General features: G+C 40.6%; 1 protein-coding gene and 1 long non-coding RNA gene across 8 annotated transcripts in view; one reads left to right on the top strand and one right to left on the bottom strand.

Moving 5' to 3' along the window:
* Nucleotides 1–24907, bottom strand: part of LOC142016630 (uncharacterized) — a 119629-nt gene that overhangs the window by 35246 nt on the left and 59476 nt on the right. For 2 of the 3 annotated variants that reach the window (XR_012646334.1, XR_012646333.1), the window contains exon 4: nt 10163–10234. This is a non-coding gene — a long non-coding RNA (uncharacterized LOC142016630). Of the gene's footprint in view, nt 1–5818; nt 5955–10162; nt 10235–24907 lie in introns of those variants that run through there. The other variant, XR_012646336.1, reaches the window with a different exon arrangement.
* RAPGEF4 (Rap guanine nucleotide exchange factor 4) overlaps nt 1–24907 on the top strand; it is a 402358-nt gene that overhangs the window by 337717 nt on the left and 39734 nt on the right. For all 5 annotated transcript variants that reach the window (XM_075000657.1, XM_075000658.1, XM_075000656.1 and 2 more), the window contains 8 exons: nt 3631–3719; nt 6262–6340; nt 12582–12732; nt 13806–13894; nt 15465–15495; nt 15740–15818; nt 21143–21289; nt 22190–22287. In XM_075000657.1, the coding sequence (XP_074856758.1) occupies nt 3631–3719; nt 6262–6340; nt 12582–12732; nt 13806–13894; nt 15465–15495; nt 15740–15818; nt 21143–21289; nt 22190–22287 (763 nt within the window). The remainder of the gene's footprint in view (nt 1–3630; nt 3720–6261; nt 6341–12581; nt 12733–13805; nt 13895–15464; nt 15496–15739; nt 15819–21142; nt 21290–22189; nt 22288–24907) is intronic.

The raw sequence follows: 24907 nt of genomic DNA, 5'->3' as shown, positions 1-24907 counted from the left end.
TTTAACCCTTAGCTCAGTTATCAGGGCACCCGCCTGAGATGTTGGAGGCCTGCCTCAGTTCCCCTCTGTCTGCCTTAAGTGGAGCAGGGAATTGGTCTTGCACACTGCAGGAGAGTGTCTTTACCACAAGTCTGGGGGTATCTGAGAGTGTGGGTTTCTCATTCTTTTTTGTTGAGGCAGTTCCAGTCTGTGTAAAATACTTAGCTAGTCATTCAGCCAGAGAGCGCATGTGAGAATGACTCTACAGCCTGGTGGAAAGGACATGCACTTTCTGATGTGGAAGGCCTATATCTCTCTCCCGGCTTTAATGATTGTTCAATTATTTTTACACAGTGGAATGGATTTAACTGGAGAAATCCCTGTTCTACATTTGGCGGCCGCGGGGGGGTGGGTTTGAAATTGGATCACTTGTTTTCCAAGTGAGGATGCAAACCACTGAGCTAAAGGGTATAAGAGAAACACCGTCACTGTTCTTCTCCCACCATTTTGTGTGTAAGTCGACTTGTGAGTTTCAGCTCACAAGTGTTTTTGGGTGAAACTATCTGGTGCATTTCTGCCACATTAACTAATAGGTTTGGGTCAATTGAAACCGCATAGTTTTTTAGTGAACAAGGTATTTGTCTGTTCACACATGCGCACTCAGTGCACCAGTAACAAGCGCAAAAAACCCAAAGCAAAATACTGGAGGAGATGCCATTGATTCTCCCAGAATCCCACCCCCCCACACACCCCCACAGAGTCACCCAAAGTCATTTCACAAATCTTGTCTTTTCATAAAAATGTTTTGCAGATTCGTTGGACAATAACGCATATGCCTTTGGCCATCACATATCGAGCATGGTTGGCATCTGTAAAACAGCTAATATTAGGCATTAGGAAGTATTGCAGCCGTTTTGTTTGATTTTTGTTTTTGGTTTGGTTTCATCACTTTCAGCCAGTTGAGGAACTTGTTTTCCTTTTATTTTGAGTGGTTTTTAATAGTATAAAATAAGACATAAGGTTGATGCTAGCACTGCCCATTTTAGTGCAGTTTTCCTCTGATGAGTGATCATCATCCATCTGTTACAGTATTTGTAATTAGATATTTTATCTGTAGGGAATTTAATAAAGTATTCCTTGTATTTTTATACACATTTTTCATCTGTTATGTAATCTGTTATCACACCTTACGACTAAGTTATTAGACTCAGGCAATCTCTCTCAGCAAAGAGTTCCATTTTGGGGCCAAATTCTCTAGTGGTGTAACTAAGTAAATCTGAGTTATAGTCAGCAGAGAATTTGGGCGTCTAGATTTTAGCCCATTTTACTTTTTATGACTTGATTGTGATCCTACAATTTTGCTCATCTCGAAAGTAGTTCAATTTATATTTTATGTGAACATATTTCATACACTGGATTTCTTGCAATGTCCTTACTTCTAGTATCTGACATTGAACAATTCAAAATTTTGAACAGATAGCTCACATGGTATGTTTGTGAATCAGGCTTCCGGGGTGAATTGGAACTTCCAGTGAAAAATTGAAGTTTGCTTTTCACAATTACTTTCTGAATTTGCTTAAATGTGTTGTTTCCGTGAACATTTCTACCAGTGGACATTCACAGAAAACAAAGCAAAAGAGGCAGAAGCAGGGAAAATGCAAAGGGGCTTAAACATTTTAGCATTCACAAATAATTTTTTTCAGAATCCAGCTTATTCTATGAACAGTATGTTTGACAAAAGGTTTTTTCTTTTCTTTTCTTTTGTTTTTTTAATTTTTAAACTGAATTCATACCTGTGAGTGGGATATCTCTAGTTTCTTCTGAAGGGGAAAATAGAGCAAGCAGCAAACTTTAGTCTGAGTCCATATATAGACACCTAAATAAGCGGCTTGATTTTCAAAATGCTACCTTTGAGAATGTAAGTACCTGTACTTGGTACTTTTGAAAATCAGGCCACTTATTTAGATGCTTAATTCAGGAGCTTATCTGTAAGTACTCACCTCGGAAAGTCTTGGCCAAACCATTCCATTCATCTACAGAAAATAGAAAGCAGGCCTTTGCAACTTTCCCTATATTGCCCCTACAGTGTTGTTCAGACCTGAACCAGAGGGCTGACCTCTGTGCCTGGGAGGGTGGTTTATTCTCCAGTTCCATTCAAACCTTGGCTTCTTTGCTAAGCCTGTCAACAAAGGTACCAGTGTTGGTGTGAGAGTGAGGAAGTAGAAGACCAGCGAGTGACTTAAATATTCAACAACCTTCAGACTTTTGATCCCTACCAAATTATATAGAGGCAAAACCTTGCATAGTGTTTTATTACTTCCCTGAACCACCATATAAACAGCCATGTTTTCCCTTCTGTTAATATTAAGAAAGGCTCTGTTTTGGGACCAGAAGCCCAGAACTGTGGTTCAGGTCCCTCCCCACTCCCTTGTCTGCTGCAGCTTGCTGAGCCACAGTTTTGAATGGCAGGCTTGCTTCGAAGAGCTGACTCAGAATTTCTGTCTTCCAAGCTAACTTGTCTCTTCGTGGGTGATCACACACATACCGTGTTACTGACTGACACCTCGCAGAGCAGCGCTATACTCTATAGTCCCAGTAGACCACTGCACTGCTTCCTTTTCACTTTCATATTCAAAGTGCAGCAAAGTGGATTCTCTGTGCCTCGCTCTCACTTGCAGACATGGTTAGTATCTCCACAGGGATGTGCACGGGTTTAACAAGTGTTTGTGTTCTTGGGACATCAATACAGTTCTTCCAAAGGAGCTGGCAAGTAAAAGACCTGTGATGGTCAGTGCTCAAAGTGAGGAGGAGCTGACAGGAGCATAGCTCCTCCACTTATTTCTCAGCAGGAGGAGAACACCTGCACTTCTCCTGGGGCTTCAGGGTTTTTTTTTTTTTAACAGTTTCATATATTTTCACTTCAGCATGGAAAAGTGCAAAGATTGAAAGAACAAACTAGGAGATAAAAAAGAAATTCTGTTCACATGGAAAGGAGGAATGAGCACAGTTAGTTGCAGCTACTAAGGGCAATTGTCAAGTTTTAATGTTCCATCACTGTATATGCTGTCTACCACCATGTCCTTTCCACAGCTCAGACCTGCTCTACCGCAGACATTCATTCACTTTTGTTGTTTCCATTTCAGTACTGATGACGATAAACAGTAGTGACTGTTAGCCTAAGAGATTCTGTTAAAATCCATCAAATGCTTGCATTTTAAGAAATTTTGTTGCTGCTGAGATTTTTGTCTTTAATAATACTGAGCAGTGACAGTGTTTTTCAGAAAGGTCTGATTCCCCATGTCTTTGTTCCAGTTTTACACCAGTGCAACTCCATCGAAATCAATCTTGTAAAACTGGAGTATTGCAGTGGAGAATAGGGCTCTTTATCACCTTAGTCCTACTGATAGGAAGGTAAGTATTATTGTTCGCATTTTACAGATGGGGAACCTGAAGCAAAGAGGTTGATTGATTTTTCCCTGGGCCACACAAAGAGTCCATGTCAGAGCAGGTATTTGCACTCATGTTGTTCTTGACTTCCATTCCTGTGCTCAGAAGCAGTAGATTCCACTTCTGTCTGGCACCAATTATTTCTTCAACTGGCATGTTCATTGTGTCTTTAGAAAATTAATTGCTTCTTTTTGTCTTCCACAGGTATACTGTGATGTCAGGAACTCCAGAGAAAATTTTAGAGCACTTTCTAGAAACTATGCGCCTTGAATCAACTTTAAATGAACCAACAGGTAGAATTATGTGGCAAAGGCTATATTTCAGATGTCAGTGAAAACACCATGCTTCGGAATGCAGTCTTTTATTATCTGCAGAAATTAATATTTAGATACAAATTTTAAAAAGCTGAGGAAATTTAAAATGTAAGGTGATAATCCACCATCCTTATCTTGCCCCATTGTATTTAGGGTTAGGTGCATCAATTGATAGCAGAGCAGCAAAATCTCACAAGATGCTGTAGCACAGGCTGTTGCTTTTATTGGTCACATCGGTGATGAAAAATTGAGATATGCAAATACCCAGTTACGTTACCACCAGATTAAAGTGCCTGTTGTGATTCATGCCACATAATGCAGTGTACTAACGCTAATCCCTCCTGCATCACTTTGCGTTTATTGATTCCTTTTCCAATGGACTCATATTCAAACAGAAGAAATTCAGCACATTCGGGACCAAACCTCTGTTGTGTAAATTGCTGCAGCTCTGTTGAAGCCCGTGGAGCTGTAGCAGTTTACACCAGCAGAGTCATTAGATCCAAGAATATGTGTGTCTGCTAACTAATTCCTTGTACATCTTTTAATTAAAGAAGAGAGCCAAGGAAAAAGGATTTCTCGTAGTAATAGTAGTTGTAAATTTGCACAACTTTTATAGTATGTCACTGTGTATTGAGTAGGACACCATCTCAGTAAATATGTTTTTGGCGTTACAGATGGCTTGGAAGCATGAGGATAGAGGGCTTCTTATATAATCCGTAGATTAGCAGTGATATAATCCTTGCATCAATCCTTATGCCGAAAGGCTGCACGGTGACTTTTAGCCTTTCTGTTTCAGTTGCTAATGCGACTAAAATAAGCTTGATATACAGTTGTCTAGGCATCTAGCAGTGGAAGCAGGGTATAGGGACTTCCGTCTGCAGACATCTGATGGCAAGTTTACCATCCTTCCTTAACTTTGTAAACAAGCTTTTCCAAAAGAGCCAATGGAAAGATTCTGTATTTCAGTCTGTAAAACATCACATCACAAACAGAGACATTCTTAAGTGGTACAGGCACAAACTTCTGAAACCAATGATTTTTCATTTGTGCAGTCCCTTAAATTAAAAACAGCTAAACCTTTTTTTTTTTGAATTAGAAAGAAATAATACTCTGGTTGAGGGCCTTAGGGTTTTATAAACTTTCAGCTGCAAGACGTTTCCAAATGCTGAATTTATATTGTGGAAGCGATGATACAATGTGGATGGCACAGCTCTCACACCATATTTCCCTTGATAGTCCCTCTATTACAAGAACTTAAATTGTTTTTACACTCTAAAAAGCAGCTCTATAAAAATGACTCCTCAGGGTAATGCAGCTGAAAATTTATTATGTTTTACTGATTCTGTATAAAATATACTTTGTTCATAATTAAAAGCTAACTGCCAACTCTCAAAGTTATGCTGGGCTCTGCAAGCCAGTTCAGATCAGTCCTGCTAATACGTCATCAAGGGGAAAAAGATGCCCTTGGTTACAGCCTGGTAACCCCACTGACAGCATATTTGGAGGAAAGAGATAGTTCCTCAGTTGCTATAAGTAGTCAGTCACTTAGTTAGACCTTCATTTCTCTCTAACATAAAATTGTATGTTTGTATTATTAATCTCATTCTCAATCTGTTTTCTATTGAAACTTCAAAATTGTGAATTGATTGGAATCAAAATATAAATTAGATCTCTGACTTATTCCCGGTCTGTTGTTAATTTCCAGCTGGGCAATCAAAGGTATAGAAATATAGATTTAGACTAACGCACACACTAAAATTCCTTGTTGAATTTGCACCTTAGTGCAAGTATTTTGTTGCAAGGATTCATTTGATATAGACTGAGTGCACCTAGTAAAGCAAGGTGCCTGTCAAATCTAGAAGCGTGACCGCAGAAGAATCTATTCTGACGAAGCAAACAAATTAATATCCCATGCTGAACACATAAGGGGGGTCTACACTACAGAGTCCTGTCAACAGAAGAGGCCTTCTGTTGGTAAAGCTAAGAAGCACCCACAAATGAGTTCTGTTGAGAATCTGTTGACAGAATGCAGCAGTTTTCCCAGCAGAGTTCTTTCTCGACTGTACAAGATATAGCACCTCTTTCAAAAATAGTGCAGCTGCTCCAGGGGACCCGCTGTCAACGGAGGGGGCTTCTGGTTCACCAGGCTACCTTGTTTGCAGAGCTTCCGGTTGTCTGTTCCATCAACAGAGGGCTGGGCAGTCTGGCTGCTCTCTGTCAAGAAAAACGTGTTGAGAGGGGGAGCCTATATTAGGTGTGGATGTGTTCTGTAGACCGAGGCTCTGTCGGGAAATACCTGTTGACAGTGACTTCTATTGACAGAACTCAGTAGTGCAGACACAGCTATAGATTCTCAGATTTAATACAGTACTCAAAAAATTAAAAAAAGACAATCATACCCCTGAACCTCTTCAGAGTTTTTGGGAAATGAATGAGCTCTTTAAAGGAAATAAACATTAGTATTATGAATCTCGAGTCGTTTGCAAGAGCTTAACTTTCTACTTTGTTTTTCTCTTCACAGATTCTGTTTTAAATGACTTTGTTATGATGCACTGTGTTTTCATGTCAAATAGTCAGCTTTGCCCGGCCTTGATGGCACAATATCCTTTTGTGATAAAATTTTACATTCCTTTTAAGACTATCGCTACCAGAAAAGAGACCGACACATTCTGTAAAACTCTTAGCTCTCTAAAGACAAGTAAAGTTTAATGGAGCCTCACTTTATGGCCAAGTGTGTGAATGACAGAATACTCATAACTAGGCTTGAAAGGATTAGATTTTATTGGTAAATGTTGTCAGTGTTGATTTCACTATATACACATCAACTGACGAAAATATTTCCATTGATAGTAATCAAAATTGATGGATATGCAAAACAAGAAAAATGCTGCTAAAAATAGGGTAACCATAAGCAAGTGTGGAAAATCAGAAGGAGAGTAGAAGGTGTTTGGCACCTGTATCAGACAAAGCCAATAATATCAGGACTGCCCCAATAAAATCAAGACATCTGGTTATCTTACTTAAAAATGTAAGAGTTTGATTTGAGAATGTTCACTTGGTAGGTTTTGACATGTGATGCAGATGTTTTGTGTTGTAATGTCTATAAAACTTTAAGGTTTTGAATCTCAACATCTGCAGTCATTAAATATTTATTGTCTGCACTGCCCTCATCATTGCTTGACTTGCACACCATTTTGTTTTGCGATTATGACAATTTAAATAGAAAAAAAATAAAATGCTTAAACCTCATTGCTTTTTCAAATGTGAAAATATAAATCGATAAATTAAATTTTTACAATAAAGATTGATATTATCTGGCAAAACAAAACAGTAAGAGAGGCGTAGCCATGTTAGTCTGTATTCCAACAAAACAAAACAGCAGAAATATTGCACTTTAAAGACCAACAAAATGATTTATTTGGTGATGGGCTTTCGTGGGACAGATCCACTTCATCAGATCAGTCTCATTTCCAATACAGACTGACATTTATAAATATAGAAGACCGAAAAAAAAATTGCAATAAAAACTGACAAATCAAACACATAGGAGGTGAGTGTGGGGTGGGGAGATGTTAATTGTCCTACCTGAGATAATTACAAGAATCAAAGAAAGGGAAGCAGTCCTTGTAACGTGTGAGGTAATTGATGTCTCTGTGTTAATGTGTCAAATTTGAATATGAATTCCAACTCACAAATTTATCACTCTAATCTGTTTCTAAATTCTTTTTGCTCCAGGACACAAATTCTAAAGTCTTTAACAGAATGGCCCACTCCATTGAATTGTTCACTGGCCAGCTTACGTGTATTGAGTTTCTTGATGTCTGCTCTGTGTCCATTAATTTTTTGGCGAAAATTTGCCCAGTTTCTCCTACGTACACAGTGGCAGGGCATTGTGGCACATCATGGCATACATAATGTTGCTGGAAGTGCACAAGAATGTGCCTTTGATCTGGTAACTAACATGTTTAGATCCTGTGATGGTATCCTCAGAATAAAGATGTAGACAAAGTTGCCAGCGAGGTTTGTTGCAAGGAAAAGTTCCAGGATGAATATTACTGTGGCGTAGCCTGTGATTGCTGGTGAGAATCTTTCTTAGGTTAGGAGGTTGTCTATAGGAAAGGACAGGTCTTTCACCTAGGGCCTCCTGGAGTGTAGCATCATGGTCTAGAATAGGTTGTAGGTTTTTAATGATGCTGTGCAGGGGGTTGAGTTGGGGGTTATAGGTGATGACAAGTGGTGTTCTGTTATTGACCTTCTGGGGACTATCTTGAAGTGGTTTCTGGGTATTTGTCTGGCCCTGTCAATATGTTTTTTTACTTCTCCCAGTGGGTAATCAAGTTTTGTAAATGCTTAGTAGAGGTCCTGTAGTTTTCGGTCTCTGTCAGTAGGATCAGAGCAGATGCCATTGTATCTAAGGGCTTGACTGTGAACAATGGGTTGTGTGGTGTGTGCTGGATGGAAGCTGGAGGCATGTAGGTAAGTGGAGCAGTCAGTGGGTTTCCAGTAGAGAGTGGTGTCAGTGTGGCCATCAGTGATTTGTGCTGTGGTATCCAGGAAATGGATTTCTCATGTGGAACAGTCAAGGCTGAGATTAATGGTAGGATGCAGGTTGTTAAAATCTCTGTGGAATTCTTCCAGGGTATCTTTACTGTGGGTCCAAATGATAAAGATGTCATCAATGTAGCATAGTTAAAGGAGGGGTAACGGGATGAGAGCTAAGGAATCGTTGAGTTATCTGGCAAAGTTATTTAAAAAAACTAAATTTTCGTAAGCCCATCTGTAGCTCACAGTTTTGTGCAGTTACATTTTACTCGGTTACTCAGGAGCTTGAAAACTTCACCTTTCCTTCTAGAGTTTTCTTGTTCTGTAAGCGGAATTCTACTGAGTGACATTAGGTGCCTGTGAGTTAAAACAATCCCTTCCGGCTCAGTAGCTGCACTTTTAAGGCTTCTGGACAAGATGAAGTCAGTAGTTGCTTCAGCCAACCACTTCTTTTTGTACAAAATGGAATTAGAATGATTAAAGCATCAGAACAAAGGTATTCCCCTGAGGTGGTGAATAGGAGAGCAGTCACTGTTAAAACTGTAAGCATTTTCCTTGGCCAGTATTCTCTATATGTGGAATAGGAAATAGCTATGGTAATATGTTAACTGTAGACAAATGTTGGTCATTTTATGGCATGCATTTTGTTATAATTATGTTATTCTAAAAACATGAATTAAAAGTAGATGAGTTTATGGGGTCGCATTTTCAGAAGGTACCAGAAGTTCTTGCCAGAACTTTTTTGTTTTCAGTTAAATTTAACGAATGCCAAACCATAAAGCAGAAATAAGTTCCATGAGTGTTTGTACTCTGTACTTTCTCTGTGACAAGTGCAGACATTTATCGTGCAATTCTGGTCTTCTGTTTTTTTTTTTATTAACTTTATTTCAATTTTCCATATGACTCAGTTACTAACAATTCAGATAACTACAGCATGTGGAGATGAAAGGGGTAGTTTAGATTCAAGTTACTTGTTGCCACTCTTGCATTGGTGCTCTGTCTTTGGGTTTGGCTCAGGTAACTATTTCAGCCCCTGAATGTGCAATCTGTTTAATAAATAAGCAACATTTCTTTAATTGCCTTTGTTCTTTTTGTGGCAGAAAAGATCCAGATAACTTTTTAAATTTAGATTTAATTCTTTCTTTTAACTTAGCCCATATTATGAGGTTTCTAAAAACTTTTATTAGGGTTTGACAGCAAATAACATTCTGTTTTCCAAAAAGGCCAAACGCTGCTGTTCTTCGTTTCATAGCTTTTAGTTCTCACAGCAGTCTTTCAAAATTAAATAATTCATAGACAGTCATTAGCCTAATTTGTTGACCCTACGTGACAGTTTTTGGAATGATAATTTTCTTCCTGCATTGGGTGAGAAGTGTTTGCTTGTTTGCTGCCAGTAATTCACTATTTAATTCCCCATTAATGTAAATATTCTAAGCTTAAATGGCTTCTTATATTGCTAATTAATCTAGCATCATATGACTTCCTATGTGTGTAGATCAAACAGCTTACTAGTCATATAACAGTGTTGTCAGGCAGTTATTATGAAGGCTTGCAGTTAGATAAAACATATTTTGCAAATATTTTGTAAAAGAAATTTATGCTATCTGAAGTATTTAAGAGACAACAAAGGTTTTCACTTTTGAATGGAAACTTGAGTTTAAAGTAACCAGTTTCTTTTGTAAAACATTTCGTACTCCTTAAGAATGAATTAAGTATCTAATGTATTTAGAAAAGAAATCACTTTCAGTGAGGATATTTCTAAAATTCTTTGTGTGGATTAAAACTCAGTTTTTTTCTTTGAAAAGTAGTGGGATGTGGGGGTTTGAACTAGCACCCCTTCACATCTACATTCATTGCTCTAGTAACATAAGACAACATACCTTTCACAATCAAGTTTCTTCCTAAAAGTGTTGACATAGTTTGTCCGCTTGATGTTTGTTTGTCCTTGGGAGCTACAAGCAGAATAGAATGTCTTTGATTAGCTGTATCATTTTGTCACATAATTAGCTAAGCCAAGTATGTTGGCTATGATGTTCTTGTTGCTGCATCTTAATACTAAGTAAAAATGCAAGCAAGTTTGTAATGACTTAAAATGAAATTAAGTTATAATAATTTTACTGCTATACATTTTGCATCAATGTTGAGGTCTCCTCTCGAAAATGGGAGCTTTGTTCTTGCAAATATTGCTCTTAACAGCATCCAATATTATTACTTCATCACCATTTCTGCACCCGGTATTTGACTAGTAAACAAAAGTCTGAATTATTAGAAATAATTGTGAGCAGTCGTGTACCTATAGATGTTCCTTGCCATTCCTCCATTGGTTTTAACCCATTTGTTGCATATTCTTAAACTAAGATAGTTCTTTGGGGCTGGGAAGTTTTTTACGGTAAGCTTATAGAGTGCCTTAACACAGGGGTGGGCAATAATTTTTGATAAGGGGGCACTCCAAGAATTTGGTAAGATGTCAAGGGCCACACTCTTCCATGATATTAATGGAGGAGGTACAGGATCTGGCATGGCGGCTGGGCGCAGAAGGGGGCTCAAGGTAGGGTTCGGGATGCAGGAATGGGCTGGATTCTAGAAAGGAGTTTGGGTGAAGGAGAGGGTTGTGACCTGGGTTGAGGAGCAGAAGGGAATGCAGGGTTGGGGAGCAGGTGTGGATGCAGAAGAGGATTGCCACTGAGAGAGGGGGGTAGAAGAGGAGAGTGCAGGGTCTGGGAAGGGGTTGTGACCCGGGGCAGTGGTGTAGGGATTGTGTTGTGACCTGGAGCATAGGATTGGGGTGGTGGGTCTGGGAGAGGGTATGGGTGCAGGAGAGGGTTCTAACCTGGGAGGGCTTGTGACCTGGGACTGGAGTGCGGGGGTTTGTGTTATGACCGGGGGCAAGGGATTGGTGCAGGAGCAGGTGTGGAGGGAATGAGGGGGCAGATGCGGCGTGCAGAGGGTTTGGGTTTTGATCTGAGGCCATGGTGCAGTGGAGGGAACAGAGGATTGGGCAGAGGAAGGGACTGATATTCCCTCTAATTTTTTCCATCCATGGGCAGAATAAATTTTGTCATGTGCACCCAGGCATATGCTGATGTGCACCACCAATAGAAATGCGTACTCTCCACTGTGGGTGGTCATGGGCGCTCTGGTAATCAGCAAGGTGGCACCTAAATCTCTCCTGAGTGTCTGCCCAAGCATTCGGCTTACAGGGAACACTAGTGGCTGGTGACCACTGTGGCTGGGAGATACTTATCTAGGCGGCTCCCAGCCAACAGCCTAGCGGGAGCCTGGGTAGGCTCCCTGCCTGTCACACCCCCTCACGCCGCTCACAGCAGGTGACTCTAGGGACCATGTGGTCTCTGTAGATAGAGAAGCAAGCAACTTCAGAGGTGTGCTGTCCTTTGTGGTACTTACAAGACATGCACATGGAGGAACTATGCATTGGTGCAGTATGTATGTCTTTAGCTTCTTCTACAATTTTTCCTTTCCAAAATGTGCTATGTTTTTGCATATCATTTCCAGGATTTTTCAATTAAAAATTGAAAAAACCAAAACCAACCATTGTTAAATGTGTAGCTTTATACTTTATTTTTTGTTTGTCACAGAGCGTGGTGCACAGGATATGATACATGGCTGAGTCATGTGACAGAGTTGAGACTTCCTGATTAGCCAAATCAATTAATTTTCTGTGCCTCAGTTACTCATCTATAAAATGGGGATATTTCTTTTCTTCTACCCTTTGACTGCTTTGATTGTAAGCTCTTGAGGGAAAGGACTGTCTTTCAACAGATGTATGTATAGCAGCTAGCACAAGGGGACCGAACTTAGTTAGGATTCCTGGGACTACTATAATAAAATTAGAAATAAGAATAATAATACCAAAAACTAAGTGCATACTGTGGGAAAATCTCTCTTGGAAAGAGACTGAAATTATTTGTAACCAAGAAGGAAAAATTTTAAATTCTTTTATTTCCATGATTTCTTCTCATTCTGTCAGAAGAACAGGACAGAATGTTCTCTTTAGATTAACTGATTAACCATCATTTTCTTTGGTTGTGACAAGCTGTTTGAATGTGTTTCTTGATATGTTCCTCAGAAAATGCCCCTTACTGTTTCATGAATAGTGCTACTGAGGGGTTTTATTATATCTTTACAATATGGTAAGACACAAAAAAGGTATATAAATCTGACCCTCTAACCTCCCTGATCATGAAATTCCTGCTGGAAATCTGCATTCCAGGGCCACTGAAAAGAGTAGTTGTCTCCGATATTTTAACTCGGGGAATATTTTCCTTGACACCTTGGCACTTACCATGCCCAGCCTTCCCAAGGTTCAGAGCAGGAGAAAATGGATTATGCGCTTAATAATAAAAGGCGAGTCATCCGACTGGTTCTACAGTGGGCTGCTTTGTACGGAGATCTGCTACAAGAGGACGAAGCAGCAATGGCCTTTCTGGAGGTAACAATGGAATTGCTATTGTATCATTATACTGAAGAGCAGCTGTCAAAGAGGGTTAGCTTAAGACCATTTCACAAATCTTTAGAATTCTACTCTGTGTATGTCATAGATCCCTTGAAAGTGACAAGGTTTGTGTTTTTTCTCAGTTTTAGCAGCAGAGTACACACTTCATTAGTTTTTTATTTTAATGAACAACAATTACAGAGCCAGCAGAGACAAATCCTTGCTGTGCAGGTAATTGTAAGATTCTCTTCCCCACAGTGAAGAGGGCTCTGACAACAGCAGAGCCACTGCAATTCTGCTCTGCGGCGGTGGGAAGGAGAACGGATCCCCTGCATGCTACAAACCCTTTCTAAACCCTGGCATGAGGTTGTTTATTGACTCTTGTTGGGATGTGTCAGGGTGGGGCTGGAGGACCTGTCACTAACAGAGGTTGCTCACAGCCACACTGGCTGCTGGAACCTGGAGTTCTAAGGTCCCCTCAGATCTCCCATAAATGCAGCCTAGCTGCAGCATTTGATCCATAAATATGTCATTTGTCATGGACATTGTACACACTTGGGGGACAGCCACCATGCCTTTGTACTTGCTCTGTAGTGCACAGTACACTTGGGTGTCCTATAAGTAATAACAACAATCATGAGAGTGCTCCTCTAAACCAAAATGACCTCACTGTAACAGTGTTTCACTGTATTAGGTATAAAATTCCCTATGTTACCACATGATGTGTGGAAAGCATAATGAATTCCGTAATCTTTTTCTGTGGCCTTCCAAAAATACGGAGCGTAGGTTTTGTTATACACTGAATTAGAAATGCACATCTACATCTGTCTCATGTTTTTATTTATCATGTTTTCTTCCTGTATGTGCCATTTGAACTTAAATCAGCTGGAGTTACACATAGAGAAGGGATACAGAAATAGGTCCAGAATTTGAGTTTGGTGGGGCATGTTATTGTTTCCTCGATCACCAAATTGGGTCCCATTCTTAGTAATCACTAACCTACCATACATAAGCTCACTATTGCTTCATCTATTTTCTGTTGTTCAAAGACTGTTCTATATTATTTACAGGAATTTTATGTATCTGTGTCAGATGATGCAAGAATTATTACAGCACTAAAAGATCAACTCTCAGAACTAGAGAAGACTGTAAAACAAATGTAAGGACTTTTCTTTTTTTTTTCTTTCTTTTTCTTTTTTGGTTCATTCTACAGTAAACTCTTTCATATCAAGCAGCCCTGCGACCGGGAGAGGTTGTCAGATATTCTGGATAATAGAGGCTACGTCTACATGTGAAGCCAACATCGAAATAGGCTATTTCGATGAATAACGTCTACACGTCCTCCAGGGCTGGCAACGTCGATGTTCAACTTCGACGTTGCGCGGCACCACATCGAAATAGGCGCTGCGAGGGTACGTCTACACGCCAAAGTAGCACACATCGAAATAAGGGTGCCAGGCACAGCTGCAGACATAGTCACAGGGCGGACTCAACAGCAAGCCGCTCCCTTAAAGGGCCCCTCCCACACACAGTTGCACTAAACAACACAAGATCCACAGAGCCGACAACTGGTTGCAGACCCTGTGCCTGCAGCATGGATACCCAGCTGCCGCAGCAGCAGCCAGAAGCCCTGGGCTAAGGGCTGCTGCCCACGGTGACCATAGAGCCCCGCAGGGGCTGGAGAGAGAGCATCTCTCAACCCCCCAGCTGATGGCCGCCATGGAGGACCCGGCAATTTCGACGTTGCGGGACGCGGATCGTCAACACGGTCCCTACTTCAACGTTGAACGTCGAAGTAGGGCGCTATTCCGATCCCCTCATGAGGTTAGTGACTTCGACGTCTCGCCGCCTAACGTCGAAGTTAACTTCGAAATAGCGCCCGACGCGTGTAGCCGCGACGGGCGCTATTTCGAAGTTAGTGCCGCTACTTCGAAGTAGCATGCACGTGTAGACACAGCTAGAGAGGTATATCTAGCAATGCATAACACTAAAGAAAAACAAGGTTAGATATTAAGAAACAAACAAAAATATATGCAGAGTACTTTATTTACCAACGACAGCAGTATTGTCAGCTGTAAATGTAAACTGTATTTGCTATATTTATTTGTGTTTACTTTCATTATACTATACTTATGGAAAGCATAACGAAAGTTGACTTATGGTTAAAATACCAGTTATTTGAGAGTTCCAGATGATAGAATGCCAGAAATGAAAGAGTTTACTGTACAACTAAATAGTTAGTGAAAAATCTCTGTCTTGAGCTATGTTTGTCTTAGAGCTGGCTGGAAATGATTCCCAAGAGCTTTCAAAAAGGCTGCTCCAACAAAACAATTGCTTGCATGCATGCATGACAAGCACAAGTGACACTTTTTCTCTCTATGAACATTCTTGCAAATACCAGATTTACTCATAACATACTCAGAAATATGATGAAAGGAATTGTATGTCTCACTGAAGCAAAGAGAACAGGGTAGATAATCTCAACGTTCCAACTGACCTAAAATTCTGTGAATCTGTGAACAAAATTGCAAAATAATATTTGAGTATAATTTTTGCAATGGTTGCCCAATCGTAGTTTAGAGTATGATAATCTTCCTTTATTTCCTTACTATAAAGCATGTATGAATACCTAGATACAATAGTTTGGAGAGTGGTCAGTCTAAAATTATCTGTTTTAAGGACTATCTTCCAAAATATATTTAATGATATGCTTTTTCTGCTTTCTATAGCTCAGAAGAAACTAAGGTACCACAAAAGAAGGTAAATGAGCTTTATCTGGCAGTCTTCTAATATGATGGCTTTGTTTTAAGGCCTACAGACTTTCCTCTTCAATAAGCTATAATTGATTCAAACAACACGCATTGAAATGTTTTCAAAAATTAATCTGTGAATTTGTTACTTTCTCTCCTTCATCTTTGATCCAGTATATCTTATTAAATCTACTCCATGCCACTTCTTGCATTTATGATTATGGGGTTTTTGTTTGGTTTTTTGTTTCTGGCAGCACAAAGTACTTTTGCAGCAGTTTAACACAATCGACGACAAAACACAAAAACGCCAGCCGATCAGGGGGAGTGATGAGAGTAAGTATATGCACGCTTGCAACGCTCTGTTTCCTGGTGTTTGTAATAAATTTGTCACTCTTGGAGCAGAAACCAAAATAAACATAAGTATCCTTAGTTTACAAATCACGGACAAAAAAAGTTAAAATTACACTCCTTTGAAACAGAAACAGCGCTAGCAATATGTGTAGTACGTGTGTGATGAGTGATCTGTAACACTTGTTCCCCATTGGTTACACACAGGTGTAACTCTGTTGATTTCTTTTGCAGTACATTGTCATAAAAGGTGTGTAAATAGAAAGGAGACTGAGGGTCTGGGTCTATTAGGATCCAATAGAAAGGCCTCTTAAATAGAAATCTTGGTTTGCATGCATGAGCCATTTTGTCTTTTGACTGCCACTCAGACAGGTCCACCAACAGGGGAACAAGGGAACAGTTGCACCAGGGCTTGGAGATTTCAGTATATCTGAAGAAAATAGGGCCCAATGTCTTTATACCTCTGTGTCTCTCTCTTCCTTCCCTGCTCCCCAGCAACACACTGTCAGTACTGTCACTATTTACCTCCCATTTAGCTGTGCAGACAACCACTCATCACCTCCCCCTTATGCACACCTCCATTAACAGGAAGGGCCCAACAATATATTGGATTATTAAGGTTTCTGTCCCTTACGCACATTGAAGGCCTTAATATATTTGATTGGGAAACCAGTGTTAGTCTGTTAAAATTCATTGCCCATTCTAGGCAAGAGTGCCTTTAGGGGAGATTTTTAGCTCTCAGCGGCTACATCTATACTAGCTCAAATCTTCGAAATGGCCATGCAAATGCGCAAGGACCCCGCCAACTTTGAAACCCCCTTATTCCTATCTGCAGGTAGGAATAAGGGGATTTCGAAGTTGGCGGCGCCCTTTTGAAAAGGACCCCTATTTGGACAAGCCACACGGCAGCGAAAAGCGGCAATTTTGAAAAGCTGCGGCTGGCAACATGCTAATGAGGCGCTGAATATGCATTTCAGCACCTCATTTGCATGGCCATTTCAAAGATTTGGGCTAGTGTGGACATGGCCTACACATGGCAAATCTCATGTTAATTTACCGAAAGTGCTTTGTGAATTGCACAAAGACGCATAGCATGTCAGGTTTTACAACTTGGGCGATGTAGGAGGAAGAAAACTCCAAAAACCATAATCTTTAAGACTTGAAGTTGCACATTTGTTGTGACGGCCTGTGTTTTACTCTGGCTTTTAGTACATTAGTCCATTTTCTGAGAGTGCTGGCAGCATATAACTCAGCCAGAGCAAGAGTTATTTCCAAAGATAAGTAGCAGTAGGTCTTAAAGAGCTGGCGCACAGCACATCTTTTATAATTTAATTTATCTCCAAATCTTTAACATTTGAGAGATAACATCCAGTTCAATACACCAGCAGTGGATAAAGTACTTGAAAATGAGGAGCAATCTTGCACTGGCACATGGAAAGATCTGATTATTCTTATATATTTTCCATTTCTGGTGTGTTGTATCCTATGTCCATCCCATCCTTCAGGACAATCTGAAGCCTTACACCAAAGCCTGCTGAAATCAGTGGACGGATTTGCACTGACTGCAATGGGGTCTAGATCAGACACTCCTTTATTTTCTCATTCTCAAATTGCATCTTGAAACTTTTTTCTCCATTTTTAGCTGTCAGTCAACATAAATTCTTTCTTTTTCCCATCACTGTGTCCTCTCCCCTGCACCTTGACTAGCTGATAGGATGTTTACTTCATATCTATTGTTTTTACTTGTCTTCTCCCTTGTTCCTTTTGTTCTACTTTACCTTTGTATGTAATTTTCTGTAGCATATTGCTGTACCCAACTCCTGTGTTCTTTTTCTGTTCCCCGTCTAACTGCAAAGTGTTTTATGGTGCTTGATATGGAGGATAATATATCCATGTGTATAATGGATAGTATCTGACTAGAGTGAGCTCTCTGGGCATGCCCTGAGCATATAAAAGCATCATATTTTTTAATCAAATCAGTTACATTAAAAATTCATTTGGTACTTGTGGCCGGGTCCCTATTAGGGTTGTAAATCCCATTTAATTAGTTTACTAGTTAAACGATTAAACATGGGTGGGGGGCTGGGCTGGAATACTCCACTCCTGCTGTGCTTCCTGGGCTGCTGCAGACAGCAGCACTGTGGCTGGGCTGGAGTGCCTCTGCCTGCAGAGAGCAGGGGATGCTTCAGCCCCTAATGGTTGACCATAATGGGTAAGCCTCATTCGTTTAGGGAGGCTGAGTAGCCCAGTGGCTAGGTCACTGAGTAAGCAGGTGGGAAAATGGGGGAGAGAGGTGCTGGCCCACTCCTCCCTTTGTTCATGGGCCAGGAACTCTGAACCACTCCCGAGTGAAATCCTTAAGTTTGGAGTGTGGTCCCACGAATCCAGATTCCCCTTAGTTGGGGCTTATTAGCAGGTTCCATCCTTCTCCCAGAAGGGTGGGGTGAGAACTTACTTGCTCACATGGCTGCTGAGCGGGCAGGCTCTGGTTTGTGTCCTGAGAACGCTGAACTAGACTTCTGCCTCCTTGCTAGTCAGCACCAAACTGAACCAGACTCCTCCTTTTTCTCCTCCCACCAAGCCTGGCGGGGTTGCAGGTAAAGCGAGGTGAGGCTATCTGGGCCCAGAAGCTTACTTTAACCCCTGGGACACTGGAATCTCCTTTCTCCACTTCCTCAAAGTACAAAAGTAAAAACACTGATAAATAAAATAAACTCAAATAAATAAACTCCCTTGCCTCTGGGCTCTTTGGACCCCTGAATACACTCCCCTTTCCCCAGTCCCTGGAAGCATGGCCCCATTGCTAAAAAACACAGCACCAGGCCATATTATCTCATTCTGTGAACTGCCATCAGACTAGAAGGGGGACAGGATCTGTACAGCCAAATCCCTATCCTCTTCTCCAGCATGGAGCCAGATCTGTGCACTGAGATTGGTGAGGGCCCACTCCATATGTGAAGGCAAGTGATCACTCTTCTTCGCTGTATGAATGAAAGAAGATCCATGCAGGGAAGGGGCCCTCCATATAGGGATCTGTGAATGGTAATAACCAGGACATTGTGTATCTTCTGGCTTTGTGCTGATGAATGTGTATCACATGAGGATAAGTCTATACAAGTGTTCATCCAACACACATATTTTATACATCAATAGGCCTCTAGATGCATTTTCCCATGGAGGTACATCACATCGTCAGAGAGCTGTAATCTGGGTGTCTCACCTTGGAATTTACAAAGAGTCTCAGAATGTAAAGCCAAATGGGACTACCAGATCATCTAGTCTGACGTGTGTAGTATAAGTCACTAACCATTACCTAGCCTTCCCCAGCAGTCGTAAGTCCATACAGATATTACTTCCATGGAAGAAACTCATTGGGCTTGTCTACACTTGCCCCCAACTTCTAAGGGGGCATGTTAGTCAGAGCGATGGGAAATTACTGATAAAGGGGTGCGGTGAATACGCCGCACTTCATTCGACTAATTCTCCACCGCGGCAACTTCGAAGCTTGAAACTTCAAAGTGCTGACATCCGTGTAGTTTGAAGCTTTGAAGTTGCCATGAGGGAGAATTACCATGATGCAGTGCTGCATATTCACTGCAGCACTTCATTAGTAATCTCCCATCGCTCTGACTAACATGCCCCCTTAGAAGTTGGGGGCAAGTGTAGACCCAGCCATCATGTTCTGTAGCACAGGCGAGGAGCCTTTTTTTTGGGTAATGGGTCACTGACCCACAGAAAAATCAGTCAAGAGCCACACAAGATTAAAAAAACAAAACAAAAACCTCTCTAGTCACCTACTGCCAAGTGAGAAGAAAAAAAAAAACCCGTGAATAACACAGTCCTCACTCATAGTTCCTCCCACAGCGAAGCGAGCTGGCACTTGATTTCCAGCACCCTGGGGGGATGCCAAGGCTCGGGGCTTCTGGTCCATGACCTGCTGCGGGTCAGAACGGATTAAGCCAGGGGCCGGATCTGCAATAAATTCTCCTCTCCTGTTCTCTAGGGTCGTATAGCAATTTCTCGTTCCTAGGGCAGGCACTAAAGTGAACATAAATGATTTGGCTTGGTTTGGCAACTGGGCTAATGGAGTTCTTTACTTGCTTCCTCTTCTGGTTTGAATTCATGCCACTTCTGTCTTACTCTTTACTGCCTGTCTCAATCTCTGAAACAATAGGACCTTGTATTTCCTGTTATTTTATGGTACAATTCTAACGTTATTGTATTTTGTATAATTGTGTATTTGTAGTTAGGGCATTTCTCTTTCTTTTCCAAAACAGACTTGATTTCTCAATAACTTTTTTAAATATAAAAATGGGACTACAACACACGTAAGGCAGGTTAAACTAAGTTTGATTAGTAACAGAGAGAAAGCCGTGCTAGTCTATATACTATCAAAACAAAAAAGCAGTCAAGTAGCACTTTAAAGACTAACAGAATAATTTATTAGGTGATGAGCTTTCGTGGGACAGACCCACTTCTTCAGATCATCACCATACCAGAACAAATTCAATATTTAAGGCACAGGGAACCACAAATAGTAATCAAGGTTGACAAATCAGAAAAAAATTATCAAGGTGAGCAAATCTGAGTAGAGGGGCAGCGGGTGGGGGTAGGGGGGAGTCAAGAATTAGATTAAGCCAAGTATGCAGAAGAATCCCTATAATGACACAGAAAATTCACATCCTGGTTCAAACCATGTATTAACGTGTTGAGAGAGTTCAGCAGCCTCTCTTTGAAGATTGTTGTGAAAATTCCTCTTCAATAAGACTCAAACTTTTAAGTCATTAACAGAATGACCCACTCCATTAAAATGCTGGCTGACAGGTTTGTGGATCAGGAGTGTGTTTATGTCAGTTTTGTGCCCATTAACTCTTTATGTAAGAGAGTTTAAAGTCTGTCCAGTATACAAAGCATCTGGGCATTGTTGACTCTTATCAAATTGAGTTTTGCGAATATATAAACTCTTTATGTAGTCATAGAGAGTCCATAGCCAATTTTGCTTAATGTTTGAAAAAGAAAAATGATTTATTAAATATTTGACTATCCAGTAGCCTGAAACTTAAGGAAACACCAGATGATGCTGATGTTTATTAATAATATGGTAACTCTGGAATTTCTGGCACCTTATAATTTTGCTAGAAGTTTCTGCAAATCAGTCACCGAAACTAGTAAAACTTTATAACAATTAGCAATCTTAGTGCTACAAAATCTTGACAGCCTGCTGGTGTTTGTTAGATCTGTGAGTAATGGATTATTGAAGTATAGCAAGTAATTTGTACATTATTCACAATGCACTCTTTTGTTTTTAGTTCTGTTCAAGGTGTACTGCATAGACCACACCTACACTACTATCCGTGTGCCAGTGGTAGCCTCTGTTAAGGAAGTGATCAGTGCGGTAGCAGACAAACTGGGTTCTGTTGAAGGTTTGATCCTAGTAAAGATGAGTTCAGGAGGAGGTATGATTTTTGCATGAGCTTCAATGCTTCTCATTTACAATATAGCACAAAACTGGTACTAGTTTGGTAAAGGCTCTTCCAAGTCATTTTTAATACATGTTCAGCTGCTAATAAAGTTCTTTTGGGGAACTTTTTTGCATTTGCAGCATTTGCGTGTGTTTCAAAAGTGGGCATCTGTGAGTGGTAACAACCAGGACATTGTGTATCTGCTGGCTTTGTGCTGATGCACATATATCACACATGGGTCAGTCTGTACAAATTACCACTCACAGACTCCTTTCTTCCGGTGACCTGCACCCCCCTTTTTAGAACTGCCACGACGCGGGCTCAAGACAGTTGCATTTCACCACACGCTCAAGCACTTCCCAGTCAGTTTTGGAGTAAGAACAGCTCAGAGAACAGCAGTCTGAGCCTTGAATTGTGGTTGGGTTTTTGATCCAAGGATAGGGTCTGAAGCTTGCTGTGCAAGTTCCCTGAGTCTGGCTTTCAGCCTGGGCCAGGGCTGGATTGAGACATGCTGAGGCCCTAAGCTACATCAAGTTTAGGAGGCGCCATAGTATTACCCCAAAAATGTAATTTAGTCATATTTTTTAATGTAGAGGACCTTCAGAATCTGATGCCCTAAGCAATATCTTACTTAGCTTGTGCATAAATCCGGCTCTTAATGCGGGTTAGAGTTCCACGCCTCAGATCTGTGGGAGTTTCACTTGAGCTTTGCTCTTTTATATATTGAAGCCACTTTTCTTCAGTAAATGAGTTCTTATAGTCGTGTACCTTGTGTCTAAGACATATGCGATACTTACTCAAGGAATGTGCATCGCTGTTAATTTGTTGTTGTTAGCTCACTGCTGCTAATTCCACGTGCATTTAATAGGCAATCATGTGCTTTCATTGTTATAGAAAAGGATGTGCTCAAACCTAATGATGTTTCGGCATTTACGACCCTCAGTGTTAACGGACGTCTGTTCGCTTGCCCACGAGATCAGTTTGATTCCCTGGTATGTATGTGTATACCATTCTCAGCATTGCACATCAGAGAGCTTGTTTTGAATTTAACTTTCCAGAGATATTGAACGCTAGTAGCCGCAATGTTTCTTAGTCCACTCTGCCTTTTCAGTGTTTTAGTGATGGCCGTGTGAGAGATTCAAAGCTAAACATTTGTCACAGTGCTGTGGGAAGAGTGCTCATATAAAAAAAGATGGGGTAGGGGTAATATGATTTCTTAAACTAGGGCAAATGTTGTTCTCTTATCCACATAGCAAATTTTGAGATACACATACACATTTCATGGCACTGGAAGGGACTTTGGGAGGTCATTGAGTCCAGTCCTCTGCCCTCTTGGCAGGACCAAGCACCATCCCTTTTTTTTTTTTTTTTTTTAAATATATATATCTGTTTGCTCCAGATCCTTAAATGACTTTAGATATTCTAAATAGAACTGAGCAAGTAGGCAGAGCAAAATATCATAACCACAATTTGTGGTTTGGATCTCATTATGGAATTCTCTTCTCCCCCCCTCCATGCTTGTATGTATAAGGGGAGTTAGATGCTATCAATTAAAGTATTATAAGACATGTTCCATGCAGTAAATGCTTTAAAAACATTTCTGCCTGATCTCCCAAATACCATGTCAAAATCACAGATGATTCTAACTTGAATCACGGAAAATATTCTAAGTAGAAAGTCTGGTTTTCCTTAGGTAAAATTGTTTGTAAATGCTTTCTGTTGATACAGTAACTTTAACAGTGTTCATGGGGCCTGCTTTTATAGATCGTGATTTTGACTGCACTTTTTGTTCCTTTTACTTCATTAAAAACAACTGTCATTGCCAAGCCATGTCAGCATGATCTCTATTACTCCCAGCCTCCTGTATGCTTTTAACAAGCTCCTTAGTACGTATGCCTTCTTTCTTTTATAGGTATTGCAAAATCTGAGTTTTGCTTCTGCTTTAGATTTGAAAACTTAGTTGTAAATTTACGGTTCTTGGCTGCCTTTTCCATCTTTGCTACTTCCATTTAGCATGGACTGAAAATGATAAATACACTTTATTGTTGCAAGTATCAGAGAGGTAGCTGTGTTAGTCTGTATCTTCAAAAACAACAAGAAGTCCGGTAGCACCTTATAGACTAACAGATATTTTGGAGCATAAGCTTTTGTGGGCAAAGACCTGCTTTATCAGATGCATGAGTGGGTCCACTCGTGCATCTGATGATCATGCATCTGATGAAGCGGGTCTTTGCCACAAAAGCTTATGCTCCAAAATATCTAGAATACTCAAGGAGCTGATAGAGGAGGTATCTGAGCCTTTATCTATCATCTTTGGAAAATCATGGGAGACAGGAGAGATTCCAGAAGACTGGAAAAGGGCAAATATAGTGCCCATCTATAGAAAAGGGAATAAGAATAACCTAGGAAACTACAGGACGGTCAGCTTAACTTCAGTGCCAGGAAAGATAATGGAGCAGGTAATTAAAGAAATCATCTGCAAGCACTTGGAAGGTGGTAAAGTGATAGGGAACAGCTAGCATGGATTTGTAAAGAACAAATCATGTCAAACTAATCTGATAGCTTTCTTTGATAGAATAACGAGCCTTGTGGATAGGGGAGAAGCGGTAGATGTGGTATACCTAGACTTTAGTAAAGCATTTGATATGATCTCGCATGATATTCTCATAAAAAAAACTAGGCAAATACAATTTAGATGAGGCTACTATCATGTGGGTGCGTAACTGGCTGGATAACCGTACTCAGAGAGTAGTTCTTAATGGTTCTCAATCCTGCTGGAAAAGTATAACAAGTGGGGTTCCGTAGGGGTCTGTTTTAGGACTGGTTCTGTTCAATATCTTCATCAATGATTTAGATATTGGCATAGAAAGTACGCTTATTAAGTTTGCAGATGATACCGAGCTGGGAGGGGTTGCAACTGCTTTGGAGGATAGGGTCAAAATTCAAAATGATCTGGATAAATTGGAGAAATGGTCTGAGGTAAACAGGATGAAGTTTAATAAGGACAAATGCAAAGTGCTCCACTTGGGAAGGAACAATCAGTTTCACACATACAGAATGAGGAGAGACTGTCTAGGAATGACTACAGCAGAAAGGGATCTAGGGGTTATAGTGGACCACAAGCTAAATATGTGTCAACAGTGTGATGCTGTTGCAAAAAAAGCAAACATGATTCTGGGATGCATTAACAGGTGTGTTGTGAACAAGACACGAGAACTCATTCTTCCACTCTACTCTGTGCTGGTTAGGCCTCAGCTGGAGTTTTGTGTCCAGTTCTGGGCACCGCAGTTCAAGAAGATGTGGAGAAATTAGAGAGAGTCCAGAAAAGAGCAACAAGAATGATTAAAGGTCTAGAGAATGTGACCTATGAAGAAAGGCTGAAAGAACTGGGCTTGTTTAGTTTGGAAAAGGGAAGATTGAGGGGAGACGTAATAGCGGTTTTCAGCTATCTAAAAGGGTGTCATAAGGAGGAGGGAGAAAACTTGTTCTTGGCCTCTGAGGATAGAACAAGAGGCAACGGGCTTAAACTGCAGCAAGGGAGGTTTAGTTTGGACATTAGGAAAAAGTTCCTAACTGTCAGGGCGGTCAAATGGTGGAATAAATTGCCAAGGG

The sequence above is a fragment of the Carettochelys insculpta genome, chromosome 8, assembly GCF_033958435.1.
Source record: "Carettochelys insculpta isolate YL-2023 chromosome 8, ASM3395843v1, whole genome shotgun sequence".
Classification (NCBI taxonomy): domain Eukaryota; kingdom Metazoa; phylum Chordata; order Testudines; family Carettochelyidae; genus Carettochelys; species Carettochelys insculpta.
The sequence above is the reverse complement of the archived record's forward strand: the minus strand, read 5'-3'. Positions and strand labels throughout refer to the sequence as shown.